This window comes from Coturnix japonica, chromosome 1, assembly GCF_054131305.1.
Source record: "Coturnix japonica strain WE chromosome 1, WE-NBRP24, whole genome shotgun sequence".
NCBI lineage: Eukaryota > Metazoa > Chordata > Aves > Galliformes > Phasianidae > Coturnix > Coturnix japonica.
Window position 1 is genome coordinate 13,920,039 of NC_140663.1, and position 18,554 is coordinate 13,938,592.

General features: G+C 43.3%; 1 protein-coding gene across 8 annotated transcripts in view; it reads left to right on the top strand.

Annotated features, from left to right (window-relative positions):
* GRAMD4 (GRAM domain containing 4) overlaps nt 1–18,554 on the top strand; it is a 67,061-nt gene that overhangs the window by 10,312 nt on the left and 38,195 nt on the right. For 6 of the 8 annotated variants that reach the window (XR_014933821.1, XR_014933824.1, XM_015851883.3 and 3 more), the window contains exon 2: nt 11,853–12,063. Coding sequence is in view for 6 of the 8 variants with exons in the window: in XM_015851883.3 (XP_015707369.2) it covers nt 11,853–12,063 (211 nt within the window). In the remaining 2 variants the exon portion in view is untranslated. Of the gene's footprint in view, nt 1–7,093; nt 7,219–11,852; nt 12,064–18,554 lie in introns of those variants that run through there. The other 2 variants (XM_015851900.3, XM_085513883.1) reach the window with 2 other exon arrangements.

Here is an 18,554-nt window from a genome sequence, read left to right on the forward strand (position 1 = left end):
TGACATGGAGGAAAAAAAGCTGAGGAAGGAAGTGGTTTTGTTAGTGAGTACCCCACTAAGGCTGGTGACCTGGGAGTGTGTAAATGTTATTTCTTTCGTTGGCTAATAGCTGGATGTGTCTTATGGCTTGGCACAACCTCAGAGTTGCTTCCTTGTACGATGTAGTTGTATATCTTCACCTTTTCCCTCCTCTTTTGCATCAGTCTTGCACGTGGTCCTGTATGCCAAGCTGTTGAAGATGGACAGTTGATCTTTTCTGTGTATCTGGGGATGAGGGAATGGTGGCTGCTGACCGATGTTCATTTGTGTCCCTGTCGAGTGTTTCAAGTGATGAAATATTTGAATTGCTTGCAAAATGCCAAGTGGATGAAATTGGCTTCATGAACTAATAAAATCTGAGAGAAAAGACAAGAATGTGTGGGAAACTTGAGGTGGTATTTTCCTTCACTCCCCCACCCTGTACTTCCTTACAAGTGTCTGACTTGTATGTTCTGTCATTCTTTCTGAGGTTATTGTACTTCACAGAATCATAATATCATTTGAGTTGGAAAGAACCCTTAAAGATTGTGTAGTCCAACTCCCCTGTTGGACTACAGCTAAATCAGGGTGCTCAGTGCCCTGTCCAGCATGATCTTCAATGCCTCCAGGGATGGGGTTTCCACCACATCCTTGGGCAACGTGTTTCAGTGCCTTACCACTTGTAATAAGCTTTTTCCTTATATCCAATATAAACCTTCCCTCTTTAGTCTTGAAAGCATTTCCCCTTGTCTTGTCACAACAGACCCTGCTAAAAAGTTTGTCCCCTTCCTTCTTACAGCCCCGCTTTAGATACTCTCAGGTCTCCCCACAGCCTTCTCTTCTCCAGGCTGAACAGCCCCAGCTCTCAGCCTGTCCTTGTTGGAGAGGTGTTCCGTCCCTTGGATCATTTTTGTGCCCATTCTCTGGACACACTCCAGCAGGTCTGTGTCTCACTTCCTGGCACTGCCCATGTCCTTAACCTGTCCATAACTGCTGGTGGAATAGGGGACAACTTCTACCTGGGCTGATGTTTATACTTATCTGCCCCCTGACTGTTTAACCATTCACAATTATGAGGATCATCCAGAAATGCGTGGATTTCTAGTGCCTGTCCTCTGCTTACAATAGTTAATGGTAAGACCAGCATTGGCTTCTTGTTTTTTAAACATGCAAAGGTGAGTGGGAGAGAAGGTGGAGGAGATGCTGACAAATCAGGTTATTAATACCTCTTGGCAGAATCAGATTCAATGGCAAAGATCACTGATTTTTGCTATCCAGAGAATGTTAAAGTAAGTACATGAACAGAAGGGTCTGCAGTTATGATGAAATACCCAGGCAATTAACTAACGGAGAGAGAGTTAATGTACAGGATAATGGGTGATTATGTTCCTAATGTCTCTTTTATTTTCTCATAGGGTTGGATGCTCCACTGCCTGGTATGCCTGTACTAGCTTACTTCTTAAATTCAGGATCACTAATCTGTGCGTGGAGACAAGAGTAGATGTTTTGCATGCTGAGGGAATGATTCAGTTTGAAATTTGACCAAATAGAGGCTTGTTCCTGTAACTGAGATTAGCTTAAACAGTTTTCCAACCTTATTTCATTGTTTTAAGGGAAGTCATTTGAATAACTAAGTCATTTAAGCAATTGTTTGCAGGTCAGAAATCAGAACTCTTTTGGGTACAGCAAATCAGTTCAGTTTATAGCAAATGTGCCAAAAGTGCGAATGTATTTACATAAAGAATTACAGAGAAGAGGTCCATGACACCTAGAGGACAAGTAAATTGCTTTCCTGTGTATCACAGCATTCTCCATTAATTCCATGTGGCAGAGGTTGGAAATACTATTTCTGTAATCTCTTCCCAAGCTGAGTGTGTGAGAAGGAAGGAGCGATGAAGTTCTGCCCAAAGGAGCTGCCATTTCACTTTTCCATCAGTTTGGTGGGAGCTTCACCTTAAGTGTTTTATTCTTTGATAAGATTTGAAGAGTTTACATGGCTCTTGTGAGCTGCTGGGTAGTACAGACTGTGCCAGAAATCGAGTTGTTGGAAGACAGACTTACTGTATGCTACTTGCTTTTCTCTGTTATTTCTTCATTTAACTTATATGGACAAATTCCTCCTGCATGCATTGTGCAGCATAACATTCTTTAACAGAATGCCTTTCTACATGTTATCTTTGCAAGTTTTTACACAATACTTCTCCGTGTCTTCATTTAGAAGTTGACATGATGAGGAATTTGAAAACTACGTAGTTTCCTAATCTGTGCAGTGATTTATTTTTTCCTGCCTCCCCAATTCTATGTCTGTAGAGTTAACTGGAAGAGCATTTTCAGGTTTCTGTTGGGGAAAGGAGCAGAATGAAAAGCAGCCCTGCTTCTTGTACAGCAATGTGGGATTTGGGGATTATATACATTCCTTATGAGCTCAGTGCCTGGAGGAATTAAGCTGAGGCTTCTGTTTTGTTGGTTTCTGTAGTCACTGCAGCTCCAGTACTTGTTAATTTTTGATAAGTTTTATTGCACGTCACAGACATTTTAGAGGCTCAGATCTTTCCGATGACAGTAGAATCCCCACACCCTCAAAACATGTATGTGAATGTTCACATATAGATGGTTTCATGATAATTTGGTTACTCATAAAACTGTTATCGCTAACTTTTGCAGAGTTCTCTCTGAATTGAGGAAAGCCTGTAAAATCATCTTTCTATACTCTGTATTTTTGCAAATAGCCTTGTTTTCAGTTAGGCAATAGATAAATGATCTGGGGGAACCCTATATTTGAATTGTGAATAAGAAGTTAGAGGAGTTCATTTTGTTATAGTGTATCTAGAATAGCAGTTAACTATCTGTGATCTTTTGTGTGACAGCTTAGTAACTCTTTTTGAGTGCTCTTGCCTAAGAACAGCTCTAATGCATAGGTAGCTTGTGATGCATTGCCTGGCATGGAAAGGGCACAGACGTGGCCCTGCTGATGCTAGTTGGTAAGGACTGGGACAGACTGTTTTGGCAGTGAGCTGCATGCTCTTAGCTGTGCTGAACTGAGGATCACTGCATTAGTCACTTGCAGTGAGCTGTGTCCTGCTTTAGGTGTGTGCCTTTTAGTTCTCTTCTATATTTCTAATAGCAAGTTGAAATATTTATTACAGAGTGACTATGTAGTCATTCTTGTAAGCTGTACTTCAGGTTTTACGCTTCTGTTCTGTTTCCAAAGATAATGGGGAGCTGTGAGCTGAAGTACTTGCCTGCTGGTGGGAGACCTCTCTGAGAGGCTCCAGACCATCCTGCATAGACCTCAGCAGGCTGTTGCCAAAATGCCTTTCCCTTAGCTTGCAGCACGGTTCACCGTTCATGGTGCCTTTTGGCACAACACTCCTTTAATTTATCTGTATTTATCATTAAAAGATGATGACTGTGCTGTTCAGATTGTTCAGTGCTGACTGCGTATTTCCACAGGTTTAACTGCATTGGTCTGGACAGCTTGCGCCTGTTTTTACTTGAAGGAGCTCACAGGGCTTTCACTTTATAAACAGTGCAGTGATCACCTTTCACAATAAATCTAGTACCCTGATTAAGATGTTCCATGCTAGTGTGTGTACTTTCAACTTCAAATGTTTATTTTAAAACAGATTATATGTAAAAGGCCAACATTATTATCAAGGTAAACTTTGTGTATTTCCAGTAGAAGAGTGGAAAAGTGGATGTAGTGAGAACATAACCTTGCCCTGTGCCAGTGGTCCCTTCAGCCCCCATGTCCGTTTGATTTTTGTGGGCAGAAGTCATGGTGCTTTGCCCGTGCTCTGTGCTGGAGCTGGGCCAGAGCTGAGCTGCAGGGCCATGCTGCCCTATAGGCAGCTGCTGAGCTGGTGCTGCTGTTCTCCCCATCCTCACAGTCAGTGCCCCTGGCCAGCCTGCAGAAATCAGTGCGAGACTGACAAATGTATTTTGTCTGTGTTTGTCTGCGGCACGTTTGCCATCCATTCTTCAGAGGAGGGACTGAAGCTGTTGTGGGCCGATCTGAGATGTCTCAGAGCAGCTTCATAAAGGCTGTTTTCAGGGCGAGGTTGCACAGTTGTTGAACCTGCTTTGGGTGCAGGTGGTTGCTGTAACAGGATATGTTCTCCCTCTGCCTGTGACCAAAGCCTCTTCTGTGAGGGAGGTGTGAGGGCTGCAATAACATGCGCCGCTGTGAGGCTGAATGGCTGTCTGCTCCAATTAAACCAACCCTGCCAGAAAGCAAACACAGAAATTAGTTGGATCAGCAGTGAATTGATAAACTGCACTGAGTGGCCAAGTGACAGAAAGGCTGTGGTGGAAATGAGGAGTGTCAGCTGTGTTGGAGCTGCCTTCAGCCTGGGCCAGGGGAAGGCCCTGCAGGGAAGGCACAGCTGACCAGGATGGAAGTGTTCACCTGGTGGGTGTCTGGCTGTTATTTCTATTGCTATGTGCTACCCCTCTGACAGGTTATTCGCCATGCTCACGGGACAGCGTGTGAGCTGGTAAACACAGATGCTGAGAAGCTGCCTGCTGTCCTGTGGTTTAAATCCGTGGGCTCTGCCTGTCACTGCAGCTCATCTGTGCAGGCAAAGTGATTTTCTGACAGGGTATTTTTGGTGGTGCTCTTCAGGGGGAAGAGTAAATGTTTCACTTTCTCACATGAGTGCCTCGAGAAAAATGAGCTCCCTAGTTCAGGAGTTAAAATTGCCACTTAATCAATTTACAGAGGGATTAATTTAGTGTATTTTGCTAATATTGTTTCATGATGAGAGAGTGGTACTGGTGGAAGTAAGGTGTCAATGTATTTTCAGAAGAGGTGTGTTTTGGGAGGTGGACTTTTCCAGCTGGAGTATGAAGTACAAAGTGCATCTCCAATAGCCACTGCTGCAATTGCTATTGCTCGGTTTCTTCATGCACTGACATGTGACCTGTGTAGGTATGTCTGTATGGTGGTGGTGTGGTTTTTTGTCCACTCTGTTCATCCCATAGTATTCCAGTGGTGATCAAGTCAGGCTCCCTCATTTCATCTGGCTGGGGACTGCCCCTAGCAGTGGGAGCAGCAGTTCTGCCTTCCTTGGAGGACCACTGGCAGAACTCTGTTGCAAGGCCAGAATCCAGTCCTGCAGCCACACTCTGCTGCCTTTTAATATGATGCCATGTTCTATGGCACCCCTGTCCCTCCTGCCCACAGCAGCCAAAGAGGATGTTCTGAAGACAAATGGCTTTTATTGTACTACCTCGGTCCATCTCTGAGGCAGCTTCATGTTGGATGCTGAATGACACATGAGACTACTGGAAAAAATAGATTTCAGAGTAATGCATATTCATGAGGCTGCACTATGGTTGCTGTGACAACCTCACCTCAGTCAAGATCAGTGTTTTAAACTTCTGTCTCCTGTGTCTGGGTTTCTCCTGTAGTGGATGTAACGGGTTTTCCACTTTTCTCCCAACCTTCCAACAGTTTAAATTATTGGCAATTAATAGCTGCATCTCATAAAGCTTGTAACACATCCAAGCACAGCTTCTTGCTTCTTTCCTGCTGGTGTTAATCGAGTGTTGTGGGAGTGGGGTGCTTTCTCCTGCAAGATGTCCTTAATGCTGGCAAGAATATTCTGGCTGGGTTTTCCTCATTTGATTTTCTTTAAACTTGAGGGGGGAGGAAAAAAAGGCAACCTGAATTAATGGGCGTATTTCTCCACACCCCTAAGGTAGGTAGCCTAACTGGTAACAGAATCTCTCATGCCAAAAAATTCCTTAACAGAGCTGATCCCTGTGCAAGTGTAGTGTTTTAAGGACTCCTGACCCTGAAAGGATTGGGTGATTTTGACAGGTGTTACTCAGAAAATAGTTTGCTCTGTGTACTGGATGCATCCTGTTGTGACTCTGGGGCCAGGGTAAGATAATTTGAGGAAGGTGGTAGCAGGTTGTGGCATGATGAAAGCAGTGACTAATTTCTGGATGAGCTTGTGGTGAGTTGAACATTTGGAGGGAGCTGAGCTCTGAAGGTCAAGTCCCGCCTGTTGATGTGAGAAATTGAGGGCACTTGTGCAACCTTTGTGACTTTTGGAAGGTGTTTATACGCTGCTCTTGCCTGGTCTGACTGGATGCTTGGCCCAGAGGACTGCAGTTTGTTTCCAGTGAGTATAAAGAGCATGGCCTTTTTCCTAGCTCTGATGGCAGGTAAGGATTATTGCTTTCAGAAACCAGCTGCCCACTTAAAGCGTTCCTTTCCGAGGCTCTGGGTCAGTGTGTGGGTGAGGTGCTGGTAGGAGGGGAGCTGTGCTGCCTGGTGCCTGAGTTCTGGGGAAACACTAATGGAGAATTCAATGTATTGCATAGTCCCATGTGAGGTAGGGCTGAGGTGAGATGTGTGTTTCCACAGTGGGGTTTAGGACAGGGCTGTGTTGGGATAAATTTGTGTCTTCCCTCCCCCACTCTTCAGTATCCTCTCAAATTGAGCTTAATGCCAAGTTTTCTTGAAAGATACCGACTTTATCTGCATAAAACCACTTCCTGTTGTTCAAGAGAGGAAGCTGTAAATAAGGTTTGGTTTTCTGAACAGATTTGAACCGTCTGGAGAGCAGACTGGGAGAACAATGTGCACAGGGGAAAGAATTGAACAGGCAGGGAGCTCACGGTGCAGTCAGTTGATCTTTCTCCGGTTAAAGTTTTTGAAATATTAATAAGTACAAAATGTTCAGACAATGGCTTCAGATGAGATTCTGTCCATTAAAAAGAAGAGCTGGAGGAATGTGTGTAGAAAGAGGGAACCTTTGGAGTAAAACCTCTGCACGGAGATGCCCTTTAAATCTATTGTGGGTATTGGTGTTCCACTCAGGTCTTCTGCTTTAATTAGACACGTCCAGAAGAAAGCATGTCACACCTTGTTTTCAGTGCTCTATCAGGTGACACATATGGACCATCTACATGTCTTGTTGTGTCCCTGCTTTCCTGTCAAGAAAATACGCTTCACTGGAAAAGAAGTGAATACTTAAAGTAAGCCTGATGCTATCCACTCCCTCCATTTGCATGTCCCTCCCTCGTGATAAGGCTGAAATGTCCTGGTGTTGACACTGCCTGTGTTTGTTCACACACACACAATTGAGCTCTTAGTGAATACCAGAGCTCTCTGACTTCTGTAGAAAGACATTTTGAGATTAAAAGGAGAATGTGAAGGAAAATGAAATGCGAAGATGAGAAGCGGGGGTATGTTAGATCTATTTTGGCTCTAATGTCTGTAGCTTTCTGAAGTATTGTTTTTCAAGTGGTAGGAGCGCAGGTGCTTTGAGGGCTGTTTCTCTGTGTCGTAGCCTGGTGTGGCCTTTTTTGATTTTATGTGCAGTTCATCTATGGTGCTGTAGTGTTACATGTTCTTTTTTTCGTGGAGTCCCAATGAATGTGTGCCAAGCTGTCTGCATAGTGCCTCTGCATTTCATTATCAGATGAAGAGATTGCAAGGGTCGTGAAGCAGAGTCCTTCCTCTGACAAAGTGTACACCAGACTTCAGTTGCAGCATTTCAGCCTGGTCTAGCAGGCCGCGTATTCAGATTCAGCGAGTTCTGGTGTCAAAGTCTGGATGTGAGAAAAGAAAACTGAAACCCTTAAGCAACTCGTGGGAGGGAATGAGTCGTCCGCATTCAGGCAAGTACGGGTTGCGTTTGCTTCTTCCACAGGGCAGCAAGGGCTGCTGGTGTTAACTCGAGACCTGCCAAAAATCAGGAGGTTTGTTATTAAAGGTGGTTTTGCTGTTTTAGCATTTGCTTGTCTTTTAAATGTGAAAAGTGCAGACCTTTTTCCCTAACCAAGCTCATCAAATAAGTATGTGAGCTGTTGCCTACCTTGTTACTGGATGATTTGGGAGCCAGGATAATTTTAACAGGCTGGTATTTAATTTTGCTGATCTGACCTCTGCCACTGCAACAAGAGAAATGAAAGCCACCTTCTTAAAAAAGAAAACCTGGCTGTCTGAATAGCCTTGTCTGTAAGCACGTTAATGTAAGATAGCTGCACTGTATTATGACAGAGGGCTTGCTAGTATTAGGAGATCTGATTGTGGTGCCGTGATGTTGGACCTAAATCAGTCTTGCAGAGTCAGCGTCTGTCGTGCTGCGCCCTGTGCTTAGCGTGACAGAGCTGGATGTGGGAAAGAACTGTCATTGCTTGCATTAATACTACAATGTTTGCTCCAGAATTAATCTTGTCTTGCAAGAATTTGCTTTTATTTTGCTCTAATTAGTAGTTTATCAAGGTGATACCGGTCTTAATTCTTGTATTATTTTTGTAGTATGCTGCTGTGTTACATACGTTTGCAATGTGCAGAGTTAAAGTAGTTGCATTTCTTTCTGCTGATGGTTAGTTTGAGACAAGAAGGGGCTGTGGGCCTGCGTTCTTGCTTGTAGCTCTGCATGTACAAAGCTGCCTGTCAGGTTTGATATTGCTGCTATGGGATCTCTCTAGAAACAGCCTGAAACTCAGAGCTGAGCTGGCTGGGGCTGGGACACGGATGGGGAGCTGGGAGAGGGCAAGGGGATGAGTAGCTGTGGTGGTGAAGCAGGTGTTTTGGTATTTAGTTACTGTATTTTACAAGGCCAGATTCTGACCTATAAATAGATTTCTTACGTTTTGCAAAGACTTATTTGCTTCCTCATGCTTAGCTAGATTTCATCTGAGTCACTTGGAATCTCTGAGAAGCTCTTCTTCTAGTGAATGCGAAGCTATTGAAATGTTGCCATATTTATCGATCTTCATCTAAAAACGAAAAAGTTGCTTGTTACAAGAATAGGCTGCTGACATGAAAAGCCTATCTGAGAGCACGTGTTTGGCTTGAGGCCCAAGAATGAGCTTCTATAGGAGCTTCTTGTTGGCAAGCTGAAGTTTTTCTTCTCTAATATAGCTCGGCAATCTGGGAGCCTGTTACATTTGAACAATTTTTAGACAAGATGATCGTATTGTTTTAACATTATAATTTAATAGATATTTCTGTGTAACGGCGTCTTCTTTAAATACTTACAAATATGCCTAGGAATGCAATTCTTTGCTATTTAGTGCTGTATGTGCCAGCCTGTTGGTGGGTAAGGTCCTGCAGCAGATCTGGTTTTGGGGAGCAGCGGATGAGCATAACCCTAACAAGGAACTCTAAGGGTTCTAGCCCTGCTGAGGACAGATGCTCATCTGCAACATAGAGCCAACTGCTTTGTCTGCAGGAGGATGGAGATGGCTTGGGATGCTTGTGTCTGTTGGTACCAGGCAGCGTGTGCCGTCCTCATTTCTTCTTCGTGCAGTGATGTCAAGGGTGATGGCTAGAGGAGTCTGGTTGTGAACTGCCTTCTTGTGGGTCTGACCTGCATACTGTGTGACATCAGCTGAACGGTGATGGAGATCTTTGAGATGGAGGGAGCATAATGCATTTGTGCCAGTGCTTATCAGGGGTTTAAATTTGCCTGATAGCATTTGTTCTGGAGTTGCTATTCATAGCAGGGCCTAGAGATAGTTCGGGATGTGATAGCTGACAACTTTCTTCATCATATAGTCAATGAATGAGCAGAAGTGTTTCTATTTTAGACTTAGCTTTGACAAGCAATAGGACTTCAAAGAGAAGCAGCTTGTAGAAAATAACCTTGGGGTGAGTTACCACAAGAGGTTGAAGAGGAAAAATAAACAGAGGGTTGCAACTCTGATAAAGCAAGACTTTTCTTTAGCCAGCTGCGCTGTGGGGAATTTGTATTCGTTTCAAATGTGTTTGTTCAAGGGTGCTAATAAACTTTGGCAGAGGTGCAGGTTAAGGCAGGTTCAGAAGGAGTGATCTGGTTTGAATGTTGATGTTCATTTGTGAAAGTTTTAAAGCATCGTCCATGTGAAGGCCTCGGAGCTAAGGAGAATAGTGCACATGAGGAAAAGACTGCCCACTTTGCAATAGACTGTCCATGGAAGCTTTGAGGTGGTGTGATCAAGGAACTAACTTTGAAGTTGGAGTTTGTGACCTTTGTTACCCAGCGGGATAAGTTTACAACACTGAATTGGACTGATTCAGGGTGCCCAGTTTAAACCGTAAGTGATACAGTGCAGTGTCTTAGAAAGCTACAATTACAATGAGTTTACATATATTAGTTCATCTTTCTTATATTGTCTTTTGAAAAGCAAAATGCTTCTCCTGGTAGGGTTGAGGGCTTTAGAGCAGGTATGAAGGAGGAGGTTAAAATGAGGCTCACTAATTGAAGCATAGAGGGATTGTTTCCCCTGTTGGAGTGCTGTAATAGAAGGCTGTAAGTTCTTCTAAAGAGACTGGCAAGGAAGGAGCTGTGTCATGGCTCTCTATGCTCGAGTCCTTGAAGGGTAAAGCGGTCCAGGAAGGTTGGATGCTCCTCAAGAAGGAAGTCTTGATGGGTGCAGGAGCAGGATGTCCCCCTGTGCTGTCAGATGAACTGAGGTGAGGGGCAAGAACACTGGCATGAGTGAGCAGGGAACTTTTTCTGAGACTCAGGCGTTAACCAAGCTTGAACTCAACCTGGCCACCATAGTAAAAGAAAACTAAGTGCTTTTTAACAAATATATTAACAGTTAGAAGAGGGAAAAAATCCATGGGGCTAGATGGGATCCACCTGAGGGTACTGAGGGAGCTGGTGGAGGTGGTTTATCAATCTTGGTCAACCAGAGGGTTGGGGGTTTACCAATGTGACTCTCATCTATAAGAAAGGTTGTATGGAGGATCTGGGGAACTACAGGCCTGTGAGCCTGACCTCAGTGCCAGATAAGGTCATGGAGTTGATCGTCTCAAGTGTGATCACATGGCGTGCATAGAACAACTGGGGGAACAGACCCAACCAGCACTGGTTCATGAAATGCAGGTCCTGCTTGACTGCCTTCATCTCCTTATATGACTGAGTGACCTGCCGGTGAATGAGGGAAAGGCAGTTGACAGTCAGCCTAGATTTCAGTAAGCCTTTGACACTGTCTCCCACAGTATTCTCCTGGAGAAGCTGGCAGCCCATGGCTTGGATAGGTACAATTTTTTCTGGGTAAGAAGTGGCTAGAGGGATAGGCCAAGACAGTGGTGGTGAACAGGGTTAAATCCAGCTGGTGACCAGTCACAAGTGATGTTCCTCATGGGTCAGTGCTGGAGCACACGGGCTGCCCAGGGGGGTGGTGGAATCACCATCCCTATATGTGTTCGATACAGTTTAGCGGAGAAATATTGGTATTGTTAAGGATTTTGGCTGTATATTTGAATATGTTATGTCAAATTCATCCATAAATTTTTGATGGGATCTTTTGAGTGGATCTAACTGACAGCATTCTTCAGTGAGTCCTCGTTACCTTCCTTTTTCTTACTCTGAAGTAGGAGAGTGTCATGATAGCCTTGCTACTCTTTCTTCAGTTTTTCAGGGAATTTAAAGATGAGTTGTGATGTGTAATGGATTTTCATGTCTTTGATTAGACATGTCAACAAGCTGAAGAATGTGAACCTATCAACTGAACCTTTTTTGTTCAAAATAACTTGTTGGGAGCTGACTTCTTAGCAGTTGTTTTAGGGGCAGGTTGTGTGCTTGTTCCCTTTCTGTCTTTAGAAACAGCCATGAGAAAGAGGCTGTAACAGTAGGGTAGGGTGTGCAGGAAGATGGTAAGTTATCAACTACTGGAAAACAAACTGTGCATCTGTTACACTGGGGGGAGGGTTGGGGAGAAGGATGCCTCTTAAAAAGAACTTAAAAAGCAGAATGCTTTTTCTTCTAGTGACAGGAAGGGTCTTGAAAAGATGGCTGTAAGTAAGTAGTTAACAGAATGTATGTGTTTAGGCTTATTGCATGCTTTCTAAAGTACTCTTGTTGTCTTGGTTCTTGCAGAGACTCCAACCGTCATGTTAAGGTAAAGCAGAAAAGTGCAGTGCTGAACATGCTAAAGAAGTTGGACAAAATAAGGTTCAGAGGTCACAAGAGAGATGAGTTCCTTGATTTAGCAGAGTCTCCAAATGCTTCTGACACTGAATGTGGAGATGAAATCCCAGTGAAAATACCTCGAACATCACCCCGAGACAATGAAGAGCTGAGAGACCCTGTAAGTACTAGGTTTAAGTATTGTTATGTCATTGTTGGGTAGAAAAAAAACAAACATGGAAATTAATAATTCCTTGCCCCTTGTATTTTGGATTTAACACTTGAAGATTTGTGGATTGGGAATAAAGCTCTAAGTAGACTTCCATGCTGTGGAAAGTTCAAGGTACTTTCTTAAAAGCAGAATTGCTGTTGTCAGTCTACAGCATCTAAGAACAGGTCTGTTAACTTTGGATGTGCTTCTGAATGCTCTCAGGTTTTAGTTGCTTTGTTAAAATACTAATTAATATGGAGAGACTTCTGGTTGCTTTTCAGTTAGAGAAACTCATAACTGCTCAAATACTACTGCCCAGAACTGTTGGTATATGATTTTTGATGGCTTCACTTGAGGGCTGTGCCACCTCCTTGTTTACTGGAGTGTTGTATCCAGTGATGCTGGCATGTTTCATTGCTGTCTTAACCCTACATGAGACTCTTCTGCTACAACTTTTTGATACTTGTAAGCAGAAGCAACTGAATGTAACAGCCTTCTTTAAAAATACAATGCTTCAGGAATTTTTAAATATTGTTTTTTAAAAAGTCATAAACAATATAAGGAATCCTCCTTTAACCTCTTATGTGACTGTGGTCCTTGAGCTTGGACTACTGGGTATGATCTAAATTACAGCTTGGCAATTTAACTGTTGAAGTCAGGATTTGTCCCACTCTGGGAGCTTACAGTGTGGTTCTTGGACCCAGATGTGGTCCAGCTGTTATCTGAAAGCTTGTATTTCAAGCAGCACAAAGCATACTCACTGCTTAGAGAAATCAAACTGAAAGATTTCAGTCTGTGTAAGGTTAAGCATTTCCTTTGGGTTTGGCAACTCATATCCTGTTCATTGGCTATTATTAATGGTGCTTTTTTTTTCCTTAATGTATAGTTTCAAAACAGTCTTTGCTCATATGGAGCTGTTTTGCCAGATTTTCTTTCCTATGGTAGTTGAACAAACAAGTGGTAATGACAGAGCATTTTTGTGCCACAAAAAAACACAACCTTATTGTATTCATATCATCAAGCTCCTCAGACAAAGAAGGTCTTTTGAATACCCTTCCTTTGCTCTTACCCTCCTGAGGCATCTATCCTTTGTTACTATTGTATGTACTGAGACTACTCTTCCAACATGATATTGTCTGAATTTATCTTAGGTAAGTAGTGGCTTATTTTTCTGCAGCCACCTTCTCAGTGTGCAGAGCTGAGCAATTTCAGAAACCAATTTGAAGAGAAGCACTTGGCTGGCTGGCTGATTACATGATGTTAAGTGGAGTGCCCTGATCTGACTCTGTGGGATACAGTTGAGCATAGGGAAACAGAGAGAAAGGGAAGAAAAGAAAAGCAGGAACGCTATCAAACTTGTTATGTGCTGCTCATGGTGTTAGTGACTTCCAAAGCCAGTGTGATGCTGGAACCACCAGGTAAAAGCAGCAGCTGAGTTACAGATAGTGGCAAAACAAGCAAACCTAGATGAGGAAAGAGACCCAAACTATAAGGGCTAAGTTTCACATGGAGTATGAGGGATTACCACTTGGCTCTGGAATGTTTCTGTCCTCCCAAGCACTGCTGCCCACCCATAAAATGAAGGGAGAAGAAATAATCCCTAGTGCTGCAGAGTTGCCAGGAGTAACCGAAGTAATTCTGTATTTAAGCCAGTGTTAAAATAATGTCTGAGATCGTGTGAGCAGAGGGATTCTGAATTGTGTCTGTTTCTTGTTGAGATCAGATGCTTGAGTTCTGCCCAAACTGTTCTCCGTGACTAAAACTCAACTCTTAGATTGCTTATACAGGGTGGTCGCCTTTCACAGGCTGTGTAAGCTCTGTAGCATTATACTATGATTATGCTGTCTGGGAGAGGGATCAAGAAAAGATCAAGTTAGGTTGATTTCTTCCCAACGAATGCTACAGGGAGCTCTTCAAGACAGACAGAAGCCAGTGCAAATCTTGTGCATAAATGGAAGTTAGGTCGCGTGTGTTTTCATGTGCAGGTGAGCTGGTGCTGTATTTTCACTTCTGTTGCTTCATTCTTTCTCTTGAAATCTGAGTGAGGAACTGCTGGGCTTTGAGGAACTTTGAGTCTTAGTCCCTGTAACTGCATCTACAGCACATGGATGTCTTTGCTTCTGCCATTTCTTTTTAAAGGCTTCTTCTTTGCCCTTCACTTTTTCATTTAGATTTTCAATCTAGTGTATTAGTCATTATGGAGCCATTAAAGAAAGACCTTGGTTTGTTAAAACAGCACAGCAGTGACATGAATGAAAGGCCCTTGTGCAGTGGTACTCAGTCAAGGGTATGTATACAGTGCACACAGAATCACAATCAAACACATGGAAAAACTTGTCACAAATGGTGTCTTTAGAGGAATAAGCCCTGTCAAAAAAGGTTATAGTTGCAGCACACTACCAGTGTGCAGAGAAGAGTATTCTCTGTGATCCAGCTCCGGTAAGTTAAATGAATGTTCAGTCACAAGCCACAAACAGAGCAGTGGGAGTTAGTCCCACAAATTCACATCTTATGCAGAATTTACATCCTGTGGACAGAGAAGGGATGACTGGATGAAAGAATCTTGTATTCTCTATCTTAAACTGTAAGCATTACCTATTTAGCTCCATAGTAAACACCTAGACCTGCGTTTGGGCAAAGCAGCTGTTCCATAGGAACAGGTAGGCACTGCTAGGGGAGCCCTGGAGTTGAAGATTTGATGTTTTACTTTGATTTCTTTTGAATTCTGTTCAGAATTTGCTGTAATGTTCAGAATATTTGTTGCTCTTGAACTAGTTCAGTTTCAACTTACTGGCTGTCCATTTGCTTGAGTAGTTACCTCATAGAATCATAGAATTGTTTCAGTTGGAAGGGACTCTTAAAGACCACCTAGTCCAGCTCCCCTGCAATGAACTGGGATGCCTACAGATAGACTAGGTTGTACTTCTCCCCTCTCTGCCCTTACTACCTTGTATTTCTGGGATAGCAGCTACTTTCTTAGGTGTCTGTTTTCCTGGGCACTGTGACCACATCATAGCCCAGACTCTGTTGGTTAACAAGCTCTTAGCAAAGCATTTTTCAGTTCTTGAATGGCTTTCCAGGTTACTCTTTCCTCCCCACTGTAGCATCAGGTTTTTTTGGGAAATGTGGACATTCAGCTCTATATGCAGCACTGCTATTTCAAGCTTGTTTTGTCAAAACATCTCAATTATTGAGTCAACTGTAACCTGGTCCATTCCATCTTCTTTATAGTGAAAGTATTAGCATTTGTCATATTGTGACTTTGGAACTTTACATAATATTTATTACTTGATTAATTAAAGCCCCTTTCATTCAGTGCTATCACAGTTTCCTATTTTATAGATGCTTCATCTGCAGCCTGATTTGCTAAGATGCAAATCTTCAGGGCTGGGACTGCACCCTGGCAATCATGGCCTGTCCTTGTATTTGCCAGTTCTGCCTTGCCTTCTTTATAGTATCTGGTTGTTTTGTGATCCAGGTGAATTAATGCACTGTTAATGTTAAAAGTATTCCATTTTTGTAAGAGGGAGAAGATGTTTCCTAGTACATCCAGTGAATTCAGTACAGCAGAGGATCACATCCCCTTCGGCAGAAGAGGGGAAGAACAAATTTGTGTTTCAGCCCCTGGAGCTCCTGCACTGAACTCAGTGAGAATTTCCAATTGGAGCTCTCTGGTACCTGGCATATTGTACTGAAAGCAGCCTAATCTACTTATGCAAGTTCCCTGCCAGTGCGCTAGGATTAAATCTGAGTTATTATGGTGCAGCAAACATTAATTTAATTGCTGTTCCAGTACAGTTTGGCTTTTCCTGAAACATGTCAATTAAAACCTTAAACATTTGTGTATCTGTTGCCTCATTTACAATGATTTGAAGATATAAAGACTCAGGCGCACATTACAGATAAAATAAGCTGCCACTAAAATAACAACGAAAAAAGATCTTGCAAAATTTAGCAGCGCTTTGTGAGCTCTCTGTTCTGGGTGTGCTTCCCAGAGCAGCTATTGAGGATTAACAGTTGATGCGGATGCTTTGTTCTTGAGCTGCCTGGCTGGGTGTTTTTCCCTTCCCTGCAGCAGGTACCTGCGGCAGCCATGGTTGAACCCTTGAATCTTTGAGCAGCGTCAGTTGAGAAAAGCGATTAATTCATAGCGTGTGGGTGTATGAAAGGAGCAATCTAGAAGTCGTGTGCACTTTGGGCAGCTCTCATAGGTGAGGGTTTTTGTTGGGGAAGGGGAGAGAAAGGCAGAATGTTGTATCTAATCTGGTATCCCCAGGTGTGGCAACCAATGTGGTGAGCAAATTGCAGTGAAAGCAGCACTCATCTTTACCTGCATCAGTACTTGTTTCATTTGGGAATTGTTCCTCTCTAATAGGTTAATTACAAACCTGCAAACAAGTCCAACATCTTGTTAGATGTTCCTATAGAAAAATCTCCATGTGATGTTTATTGTGTGAGTAAATAAAAGGAATTGGACAGTTGCATGTCTGTGTAATGCTGGGATGTGCTGTGCTGCAGATGGAGACACATCCATATCTGCTGAGCAGTGGAGTTCCTTAGGCCTTTGCTGCAGCTGTGCAGTGATGGTGTTTGTGGTGCTCAGCACCCAAAGGCAAATGCCAGGGCTCTCAGGATACAAGGGTGTACAGAAGGTAAAGGTTACTCAGGTTGAGAGGTATCGCTGCTAAAAGCCCAACATGCACATGGCTTTAAAAGCACATTTGTGGGTCGGTGACATCTGCCTTCAGACCTGGAGCTGGATGTGGTGTGGAGCAGGAGCTCAGACTGCAGATTAGAGGTGATCTGTCATCATCAGCAATGTGCCTTTAACCCCTCTGACTCGAACTCTTCCTGCTTGACTCTGTGGCATTTTGCTGGCTTCCTAGGCACTGTGAACTCATCTTTGCTAAGTAATTGTGATTGCCAACATTTTAAGATGGTCCCTGTGTCAAACATTGTCAAAGCTGGAGAGGCAGAAGGGATGGAAGAGCAGAAATCTGTGGAAGCCTTTAAGGCTTTTACTGAGTCATGCAGAAGCAAGAAAGGGCATCTGTACAGTGAAGTTGTGATAATCCAATCCCAGTCCCTGTGCTGTCCTACAGCAGCTGAAGAAAGAAATGCTATTACCCACTTCACACAGGAATTACAACAGAAACGTTTTTTATTAACCTGTGAGTGGAGTCAATTATGCATTCCTGAGGCAGGCAGCTGACCTTCAGTGAATGTAACAGGCACATTTCTTATCATTTTAGCCCATTAACACCTCTTGACAGAGCAAGGTGTGTTGGTGTGGAGAAAAAGCTTCTGTGACAGAGGCGCCATCTGCTTAAATGTCTCCCATCTCTCTTTCCTATACGTGCTCATGTTTTTGGCCCTGCTCAGTTGTGTTCAGCAATACTTTATGGTGTCTCTAAGTTTGGAATGGCTGTGCATCTCATCTTACTACTCAGGTTAAACCATTTCATTATTATACAACACTTGTATGATGTTGCTTCTGGCGTTCTTAGCAAGCAGCCTTATATTTTGTCTTTTTATTTGTTTTCCTCTCTCTGACTTAGGTCGTTTGGGGTTAGTTTAATGACCCCCAGCAGGAGGGCTGAAACTAGGTGATCCTTAAGGTCCTTTTTAGTGTAGGGTTTTTAGAGTTAGGGTACTGGTTAGGCTGCGGTTGGACTTGATGATCTTCAAAGTCTTTTCCAACCTGGGTAATTCTATGATTCTATGATTCAACCCAAGCCGTTCTATGACTCTATGTGTACCTGCTGATTTTTATCCCGTCACTTGGGTGGAAACTTGAATATCTCAGACACGTACTATCCCTTTTCTCCCTCCACTCTTTCCTCACCTGTTTTCTATCCTGTTTGCTTTGCTTGGGGCTGGGGACCAGGGAGCAGTGTGTCAGGAGCTGCGTGCCTCTAGCAGTACAGCTGAAGTATCACAGCACGTGCTATTACATGGCCCAGTGTGCAAAGCTTGTGAGCATTCCTGATGAGTGTAGCATCTTACTCTCTGGCCTTGGCCTTTATGTTATTGGGGCTTTTCTTGGTTTTTATTTTTAGCTTTGTATTTCCCAGCAGTGTCTTTAGCAGGTTCCATATCTAATCCTATGTGCTAGGGCCAGAAGATGCTGTCCTCTTGCACAAGACATACCTCTGCCAAGCGTGTTTAGCTCCCTCCTTTATGAGTAACAGAGTGATAAAAACTCGGTCACAATATAAAATCTGTGCTTTCATGTCTGGGTAGCAGTCTGCATTTTTATAACGCTGCCTTCTGCCTGCCTGTAGTGTGTTGCAAGGTGTTGCTGCCTGACTTCTGCCACACCTTCCTCAGCACAGCTCTGTGTCTAGCAAGCAGTAACACTAAATCCTACAGCACTGAATGCGTATGATCCCATTTTTAAGATAAGAAAACAACACTGAGGTTAATCACCATCCTGTTCTCATCTGGAAATAAACTGCTGC